The sequence below is a fragment of the Hypomesus transpacificus genome, chromosome 13 (assembly GCF_021917145.1).
Source record: "Hypomesus transpacificus isolate Combined female chromosome 13, fHypTra1, whole genome shotgun sequence".
Classification (NCBI taxonomy): domain Eukaryota; kingdom Metazoa; phylum Chordata; class Actinopteri; order Osmeriformes; family Osmeridae; genus Hypomesus; species Hypomesus transpacificus.
The window spans coordinates 13,345,561-13,355,221 of record NC_061072.1 but is presented as its reverse complement, the minus strand read 5'-3'; the positions used below and the strand labels follow the sequence as shown (position 1 = coordinate 13,355,221).

General features: G+C 50.1%; 1 protein-coding gene across 1 annotated transcript; it reads left to right on the top strand.

Annotated features, from left to right (window-relative positions):
- Positions 1–16: 16 nt before the first annotated feature.
- Positions 17–9,112, top strand: tecpr1a (tectonin beta-propeller repeat containing 1a). Its single transcript, XM_047032480.1, has 25 exons — positions 17–194; positions 1,106–1,338; positions 1,516–1,698; positions 2,033–2,155; positions 2,313–2,432; positions 2,580–2,754; positions 2,927–3,027; positions 3,277–3,378; positions 3,599–3,747; positions 3,874–4,454; positions 4,591–4,736; positions 4,894–5,049; positions 5,225–5,374; positions 5,469–5,626; positions 5,832–5,959; positions 6,156–6,258; positions 6,423–6,519; positions 6,697–6,776; positions 6,886–6,942; positions 7,296–7,470; positions 7,640–7,775; positions 7,972–8,064; positions 8,387–8,493; positions 8,648–8,767; positions 8,952–9,112. The coding sequence occupies exons 2-25, from the start codon at positions 1,114–1,116 to the stop codon at positions 9,102–9,104; spliced, it is 3,618 nt and encodes a 1,205-aa protein (XP_046888436.1). The 5' UTR covers positions 17–194; positions 1,106–1,113; the 3' UTR covers positions 9,105–9,112.
- The last annotated feature ends 549 nt before the right edge of the window (positions 9,113–9,661 follow it).

Sequence of the window (9,661 nt, the reverse complement as noted above, 5' to 3'; positions counted from 1 at the left end):
CAAACACGCAGGCATCCAATCAGAAAGCAAGGGGTACCACGACTTCCTGTTTAGGATTAGAGAAAGATCGCACTGTAAATAGATAGTGAATGACAGCATCACATCATCATGGTTTCACTGTCTATTGAACCACTGCTGAATGAATCGGCGTGAAGAACCAACACTGGCACACGGTTTATGATCGTCAGCACACGGTGAGTATTCCTGAGCAACCGCTTAGCAGCTTGTAGCTTACTTAGCCTACCCTTTCTAGTTCTTGTTTGCAGGGATACAAACCTCAAGCCGACTAATTCCTGTAGCATAAACACCAAAGATAATACCTTTGCAGAGAGGCTAGTTGTGGAGTAGGCTAACATTTTATAAACGAAAGCTAACTCATTTTCAAAGGTCATCTGTAGGAAGGGACTATTGATAATGATATCGCCTACATCGTGACTGACCATATATAATGTATGCATTTATATTTACAAATCACGACAGTGTCGAATTCGATCTCTTTTTCTCTGAATCGACTGACATGTGTTGCTGTCAGCATTCTCAGGATGTCGTTTATTGATTGCTTGTGACTGGATGCTACGCCAGCATCCCTCCCGTATTGTGGTACGCAATTATGTTGTGATTGACAGTGCAATAGTCTATGTTGTAAACATTTTGTTACAGTTGAAAGCTACAACTGCTATAAGCTATGGATTAAGACGTTTATTTAGAACACATGTTAAAGGTCTATGAAACGTAAGTGATTCAGTTTACTTTACGATTCATAATATTGATGCAAAATCCGCATTCTACAACTATTTGAGAACAAGTGTTACAAAGTCAAAATATGGAAGGGCAAGTATCATAAAGTGCATCCACTCAGAAACACTCAGAAACCAGACCTACTTTGTTGGTAACCATGTGCAACCTACAAGAAATACCCGTTTATAGAAAAAGTGTTTCCATATTAGACCTAGCCTACAAACCCACAGTCCTACCCCACTGTAACCACTCTACACTACCCCAGTGTAACAGGTGTTACTGTGTGTCAATCAACTGTTTCACTTCCAGAACAATCCAACACCCAGTCAGTTTGGTTTGATTGCTTGTGGTTGCCCCTCTGCCCCAGGCCCAGCCATGCCTCCCTCCCTGCTGTGGGCGGTGGATGTGTACGGGTGTGTGTACAGCCTGTCGACAGGCGGGCAGCAGTGGGAGCAGTGCAGGGATGCCCAGCTGGAGTTTAAGAGGGTGACTGCAGTGCAGCAGTGCTGCTGGGGGATTGCCTGTGACCACCACATCTACCTGAATGTCCACGCCAGCGACCTACCCATTCGCTATCAGGAAGACACCTACGAAAACCAAGTAGGGCCAGAACTAGCATGCACACACACTGCCACACGGAAAAACTCACACATACTTCAGGTAGTGGTACACAGCATTGACTTTAAATAAAACTAGGAGGACCAGTTTACACAACCGTGTGTGTGTGTGTGTGTGTGTGTGTGTGTGTGTGTGTGTGTGTGTGTGTCTCACTACAAGCGATGGAATCCTGTGGATGGATTCTCTGACCGCCTGTTGCCAAGTGACCGCTGGCAGTGGAGTGATGTCACAGGTCTTGAGAACCAACCGCTGGACAGCTTCAAGCTCCCATTGGCCAACTGGGAATGGGAAGGTGATTGGTACATTGACGAGAACTTTGGAGGAGAGCCCACCGAGAAAGAGGTGAGTGTCTGTTCTTCCTGATCCTCCATCTCTTTCAAATATCTTTATCTCTCTCTCGCTCTCCCCACTCTGTTTTCACTCAATATTTCTACATTTGCTCTCCTCTATCTCCCTAACTCCCCTCTTACCCTAGTTTCTTTCTCAATGTATGAGTATCCACTCATCCCAAGAGGTCTGTCTGTCTCCATGTCTGTCTCCATGTCTGTCTCCATGTCTGTCTCCATGTCTGTCTCCATGTCTGTCTCCACGTCTGTCTCCATGTCTGTCTCCACGTCTGTCTCCACGTCTGTCTCCATGTCTGTCTCCATGTCTGTCTCCATGTCTGTCTGTGCAGGGTTGGACCTATGCCATGGACTTCCCTGCCACCTATACCAGAGATAAGAAGTGGAACTCATGTGTCCGTCGCAGGCGATGGATTCGCTACCGGAGGTACAAGTCCAGGGACAGCTGGGCCAAGGTGGGTAAAGAACTGTGTGTGTGTGTTTGTCCACGTCTGAGTAGTACCCGTTGACACTGTCTGAGCACAGTATGTCTGCTCTCTTTGTGTTCTTTGTGTTTACCTCTGTGTGTGTGTGTGTGTGTGTGTGTGTGTGTTTGTGTGTGCGTGATGACAGATACCATCACAGTCATTCCAGCTGCCAGACCCCTTTAATGACATCAGCTGTGGGGGATGGGAGATCAGCGAGGAGCCCAGAGGAAGACTGTCTCTGTGGGCTGTCTCTCTGCAGGGCAAGGTAGTACACCAGCTCACACACTGGCTCACATGTACATGCACACACGCACAAGCAAATACAAACACACACGTAACACACAAAACACGAAATTCTCTATTGTCCTCCTGTGTTAACAAGTACCACCCACCTCATCGCCTTTGTGTGCAGGTGTGGTTCCGGGAGGGGATTCAGCACCACAGCCCTGAGGGCACCAGCTGGGAGGAGGTAACTCTCCCTGGGGAGGTGGTCCAGATCAGCTGTGGGCCTGTAGACCTGGTGTGGGCCGTGCTCTGGGAAGGACAGCTACTGGTCAGGGAGGGCATCACCAGAGACTGCCCCCAAGGTCTGGACACTGCGTGTGTCTGTGTGTGCGTGTGTGTGTGTTTGTGTGTGTTCTTTTGCTACAAATAAGCGTAGAATAAGTTGCTATTGGTTTTTATTGTTCAATATCCTGCCTGTTTTTGTTCCCCAAACCCCTCCTAACATTCACACAAACACACACACACCTGTGCCAGGTTCCTCCTGGGTGGTGGTAGACTCCCCCAGTCCAGAGGTAGGAGCCATCCACGTTGCAGTGGGGGTGAACGTTGTCTGGGCCATCACCAAGGACAACAAGGTGGGAGAAGGCAGCAGTCTATTCATACTGTACAAACAACTCTTGAACCTTACAGGATTCAGTGTTGATCGGGGATTTTTTAAGAATAGGGAACCAACTGTTTTTCAAAAGCCAACTGGTTTATGAAATCAGTGAATTGCCAAATTGCTTGATGACTGAATTAGTCATGTATCTGCAGGATAACCTCTCTTTTATTTTTGTTCTGTGGCCAGTATCTATCTTAGCAGTCTCTCTTCCTCTCTCTCCCAGGTGTGGTTCAGGCGAGGGGTGAACTCCCACAATCCCTGTGGCTCCGGCTGGATCGGCATGGTGGGGGAAATGGTCATGATCAACGTGGGCCTCAACGACCAGGTCAGAGGCCAGTGCATCGTAGGACACCCCCCCCCTCCCTCTCCCTGTCCCCCATTTCCAGCCCGTACCTTCACTTCCTGTTCTGTTCAAGTGTTTAGGAAGTGAATGTTTCCGAAACAAAAATAGTCTTTCTACTGTATTTTTGCACTTTCACTACTACTGTGTGTTGCTGTGTCTAGGTGTGGGTAATCACTCACACACTGAGTGTGTATGTGTGCAGGTGTGGGGTATTGGCTGTGAGGACCGGGCAGTGTACTACCGTCAGGGCGTGACCGCCAGTGAACTGAGCGGAAAGGCCTGGAAGGCCGTGAACGTCCCCCGAGATGGAGACCGCTCCCACTCCAGCGCTAGTGCATCCAGCCTGCACAGGTGCACACACACACACATACATACAGACACACTTAGACACACACACATAGACACACACTCACACACGCATACTCAGAAATAGGGTCTGACTGCCAATGGCATTGACACCAACTCATTCCCATGCAGTGCTGGCTGTTTCTTCAGTGGAGAGGTGCGGGCTCAGTCGATGATGAGTGATGCTGACTCCGACTCAGAAAGGGGGGTCACCGAGGTTGGTGGCTGCATCGTCACCTGCCCAACCCCAGAGCCCCTCTCCCCTCCCCTTGACCCCCCCTTAGACGTCCCCAAGCCCCGTATCCCCAAAGTAACCAGCGACAGCTTCATCTCTGAGTTGGTTTCGGACCGCGAGGTCAAGAGGGAAGGGGCCTCGGCCGGCCCGGCCATCCTTGAGGAGGAGCTTGTTCCTGGGGAGAGCCAAGCCGCCTTCCCCCCTGCCCTGGTGCTCTCCCCCAGCCAGCCCAGAGGCCTTATGGACCCTCAGTGGAGCAACGTGGACCTCGAGGAGGCTCAGAGCCACCTGACCGTGGACACCAGGGGTTGTGGGGGTGACGGGGCAGAGACCTGCAGCCTCTCCTCGGTGGCTACCTACAGCCTGGCTCTGGAGGAGCCTTATGGGGCGGACGAGCACCCTCTCTGGGCCTGGGTCAGTGGAGGAGGCTGCTCTGTGGATGGGCACTCCCAGCCTCACTGGTTCAACTCCTCCACTAGTGAGTCACACAAGGAGAGAAACTCCTAGTTGTACACAGGCATTTGTAATACCGCCCAGGCTCTCAGGTATCGATGACATATCTCAGGTTCTGCTCGCGTGTTGGAATAAGGTTTTGTGCCCTCTCCGCCCCACAGCGTTGGCTGCGTCGGTGCAGGCTATGAGTTTGTCCATCAGCCCGGCCCAGACGGCCGCCTGGAGGAAACAGATCTTCGAGCAGCTTAGCGAGAGGTCCAAGAGGGAGATGGACAACTTCCAACACTATGAACAGGCCATCGAGCAGGTAGCAGAGACTCCAGACTCGAGCCAGCCAACACAACAGGCCATACCCTGGCTAGCTAACAGGAAACTGAAGTGTCTTCATGTGTTCTGTTCTTTTGGCTGGCTGTCATCTGACTTGTCTCTGTTTGTCTTTGTCCCCCCCCCCCACAACCCTCCAGTCTGTGTGGGTGAAGAAGGGCACCATGCAGTGGTGGCGGGACTGGAAGCCTTACAAGTGGGTGGACGTCAGGTTCGCCCTGGAGCAGTTCTCCGGGCCCGAGGTTAACAAGGACGGCATCCTCTTCATCTACTACAACTTCAACGAGGAGAAGAAGGTGAAAAGAGAGGGGGCGGATGATAGGGAACGGTATGGGGAGAGAGGGAGTGTGAGGAGGGGCAGGAGGGGGGTGGGGGGGGGGGGGGTGGGCAGCAGCCCCTGTTGTATCAACTCCAGAGTTCTTCTTCTTCATTCAAACGCCCCACCTTCTCCCTCCCTCCTCCCGCACCAAGTACCTCCACGCGTTTATCAACGAGGTGACGATCCTGGTGCCAGTGCTGAACGATGCCAAGCACACCTTTGCCATCTACACAGCGGAGAGGACCAAGCAGCGCTGGCCCATCAGACTGGCAGCCGCCACCGAGCTGGAGATGCATGACTGGGTACTCAGTCCATCAAGGAGCTCATGAATACAGTGGGAATCAGTCTAGTAATGAATCACTAAATCTTGACCCCCACACCCCCCTCATTTTTCAGCTGGCCCTGCTAAGCGTGTCCTGCTGTGACTCCCGGGGACTCCAGGGCCCCCCCTCCCACCAGGCCATCTGGTCAGTCACTTGTAAAGGGGACATCTTTGTGAGCGAGCCCTCTGCTGGCCTGGAGGCCTCTCCATACCCCACACCCTGCGACCAGATGTAAGACGCTGGTGTAGAAACAGAATTCGTTACTTAAATGTCCAAAAACAGATGGTGTTTATCTGTATTCTTTTTATTTTAAATAGCAGATCTGTTGCTTTTTCCACCTTCTGTTAGAAAGAAATTGGTGAACTGAGAGGAAGTAAAATAGTTTATTTATTGTCCTGGGATTGTGATGTGGGTGCCTTGTGGTTATGTTCCCCAGGTTCTGGCGACAGGTGGGCGGTCACCTGCGATTGGTGGAGGGGAATAGCCTGGGCGTGGTCTGGGGTGTGGGCTACGACCATACAGCCTGGGTCTACACTGGCGGTTACGGAGGGGGCATCTTTCAGGGTACGACTACATTACCCACAACACTGAGAGTCTCTGGGTACATACAGGAATACCTGGTTCAGAATACAGTATAAAAGCTGCTCAAAGACATATTTGGTTGTTCAAAATGACTTCATCTGTAATGTAAATGTACATTCAGTAGGACAGTAGTGTGAGGAGGGTGGTGACGATACTCCGTGTCTTGACTTGTCCACAGGTCTGCCAAGCAGCACAGATAACATCTACACCCAGACGGATGTGAAGAGTGTTTACATCTATGAGAATCAGAGGTGGAACCCTGTTACTGGATACACCAACAGGTACAGAGTACACCAGCGCCACCTACTGTTCACCACATGGTGCTGTAAACTGCTTTACTAGAACCACAGCCCTGGAAACCTCTGGTTAGTGGAGCACTGGATGATATTCACTCGTTTTAAGAGACAAACAGGAAGTATACTGGATGTCACCTGGTGGGTTTCAGGGGGTTGCCGACAGACCGCTACATGTGGAGCGACGCATCAGGACTGCAGGAGTGCACCAAGGCAAACACCAAGCCCCCCTCCCCACACTGGACATGGGTACGCACTGCTGACACGCTGAGTCCAGCTGGTGGGGGTTAGGGTAGAAGCCAGTGTCCAGGACAGGTCAATAGAGATTGCGTTATCGGTGCCCGGGTGCTTTCATACATAATGTAAATAAAGCTTTTGGTTGGTTTGTTTTGACCCCTCCCCCTCTGACCTCCGTCATCCAACCAGGTGTCAGATTGGTCCATCGACTACAGTGTGTCAGGAGGGACAGATAAAGAGGGATGGCAATATGCTGCTGATTTCCCAACGTGAGCGATTATTAACTGTCTCCAAACCTCCCACTCTTTGAAGGTAAGATCCATTCTTTGTTCAGTGCAAAGGTGTTTCTAATGTATTTTCTTCTGTCTGTTCCTTCAGTTCATACCATGGCCACAAGACCTTGAAGGACTTTGTTCGTCGCAGGCGGTGGGCCAGGTAGTGTACCACTTAATAATAACAACCTATTGCCCCCTACAGGTAATGTTGAACACAACATCGAAAGCATAGCTGCTCCCCTCTGCAGGCAGTGTTTGTTTAGCCATGGTCTGACAGTCTGCTGACTCAGCTGCTACAGGCTGCTGTAGCAGCTGCTCCCTGAGGAGAAGCAGTGTAGCCTGTAGTGGCAGAACTCTCGTTTTCTTACCCCCAATACTTGACTACAATCCAAATGGATTCATTTAATATCAATATTAAAGCACATATATATATATATATATATATATATATATATATATATATATATATATAATTTTGTCAGGCATCACAACCATGCTGTGTTGTGTCCACAGGAAGTGTAAGCTGACCACCACAGGGCCCTGGCAGGAAGTCCCTCCCATCCCGCTGATTGACGTGAGCTTGATCCCGTGCGGTGGCAGCAGCGGCCTGGAGCAGGTGCCCCTCTGGGCCATCAGCAACAAGGGGGACGTGCTCTGTAGGCTGGGGGTCACCGCACTCACGCCTGCTGTGAGTTCAACACACACACTGACACACACACACACACTGACACACACACACAAACTGACACACACACACATTTCCATTCACTCTCTCCTCACACTTTCCTTCCAAATGTTCACATAAACACTTCTGTCTCTGGGGGCTGCACCCATAACACGACTGTGCTCTTCTCCAGGGGTCATCATGGCTACACGTTGGCACGGACCAGCCCTTCAAGTCCATCTCTATTGGTGGTGCCCACCAGGTGTGGGCCATTGGCAGAGAGGGCTCCACATTCTACCGGGGATCTGTATCCGTGCAGAACCCTGCAGGTCATAGAACCTTTGAGAATCTCCCCAATGTCTCTGATTGGAAACAAACTGAGTCCAAACTGAATCTGAGTTGTTGTTGAAAATGTTATGTGATTACATGCATTCTTGGTCAGTGTCACAGATGCTTACTAATCGGTGTAAAAGAATATTACTGCCTTGTGGAGTATTGAAATGTTGTTTACGTCTCTCCCTGCAGGTGAATGCTGGTACCACATCCCCTCTCCAGCCAAGCAGAAGCTGAAGCAGGTGTCTGTAGGAAGGACCTCGGTCTACACCGTGGATGAGAACGGTATGGCATTCATGACAACCTTTCTCTGCGCTCCTTTTTGAGACATGATCCACCCTGTAGCTGGTTCATGCTCCTAAACGTTATGACTTAATTTCCTAGACATGGATTAAGCCTAGTCCCAGACCGACAACTTTTTTCAATGATGATCTTCATAGAATATTTACTTTAATGTAGAACTATGCTTACATGTCTGGGAAACTGGCTGTAATATTGTCAACATTTGATAGATGCAGTGCAGTTTGAACCATTTCACAGTGCCTGGTACTGTGAGAGGAGGTATGGTCCTGACTGCCCGTGAATGACCTGTGCTTCCTGCTTCCAGGCAACCTGTGGTACAGACAAGGCGTGACCCCCAGCTATCCCCAGGGATCGTCATGGGAACACATCTCCAACAACGTCCGCAAGGTCTCTGTGGGCCCCCTGGACCAGGTAGGACACCGTCAGAACCTGGGGCCAAGCTGACTTTAAACCCAGGCATATATAAAAACAAGGTTTTATACCACAGACTTTGAGAAGTGGATCAAGAATCTAGAGGTGTTCTGTGTGTGGTTGTGTGTGTGTGTGTGTGTGTGTGTGGATGCAGGTGTGGATCATAGCAGACAAGGTGCAGGGCAGCCACAGCCTGAGCTGTAGGACTGTGTGTCATCGTCTTGGGGTGCAGCCGACAGAGCCAAAGGGCCAGTCCTGGGACTACGGCATCGGGGTGAGGAGAACTTCCTCTCCTCTTTGTTTCTCTCATTTCTCTCTCTTTCTCGTTTCTTTTTCGCTCTCTTTCTCTCTTTCCTATCTCTCTCCTTTTCATTTCTTTTCTTCTGTCATAAAGTTAGTTCAGCTGAGGTACTGGATTGGTCTGGCAGGATGTTGACCCCCCTTCCCTCTCCCTGCAGGGTGGCTGGGACCACATCACGGTGAGGGCGAACGCCATGGAGCCCCCCAACATCCGTATGCCCTCCCTGACGGACCCTGCCCTGCCTGCCCCACGCGGCCCCCTCTCCCTCTGCAACGTGGGGGAGGTCAACGGGAACGCCTTGGGCTTCTAGAGGCCGCCTGCCCGCACACTCACACGCATACACACCATATCTCTCTCCCACTCGCTATGCTCTGCCTGCCTGCAGACAGCCAGGCTTCTTCCTCTCCATCCTACTTCCTAAGAAAGCCACTCCAATTCCACAGTCCCCTTTCAGGATCATCTACACACACACACACACACATATAAACACACACATATACACACACACACATTTTCTCCTCACTTAGCTGTCTGGTCATTTTTACATTGTTGCATTATTTTGAATGTTATTTATTTAGACAGACTTCTGTCTGTGTCCTCATGTATAGAGCAGATATTTATTGGAATTTGATGTTGGTAAGAGGTTCTGGTTAAAAAGGAGTACAAAAAAGAAAGAAAACTATACCTGCCTGTCTGTGGTACTGCCTGCTGTTTAAGTGGAAGAGGAGAAGAGGAGAAGAAAGGAGTTCCAGAATAAGATCTCAGTATGCTTTAATATGTCAATCTCACCCCTGTCACTAAATATATTCTATATAAAAAAGGCTAAATATTTCCATGAAGAATGTGCAATGTTTATCTTGTCTGGGA

What these genes read in the sequence shown, in the direction of transcription:
- tecpr1a (XM_047032480.1), top strand. Translation starts at nt 1,114, where the DNA reads ATGCCTCCCTCCCTGCTGTGGGCGGTGGATGTGTACGGGTGTGTGTAC. An exon ending in AGTGCATCCAGCCTGCACAG is followed by an intron (nt 3,748 to 3,873) that starts GTGCACACACAC and finishes ATTCCCATGCAG; the next exon opens with TGCTGGCTGTTTCTTCAGTG. An exon ending in TATGCTGCTGATTTCCCAAC is followed by an intron (nt 6,777 to 6,885) that starts GTGAGCGATTAT and finishes CTGTTCCTTCAG; the next exon opens with TTCATACCATGGCCACAAGA.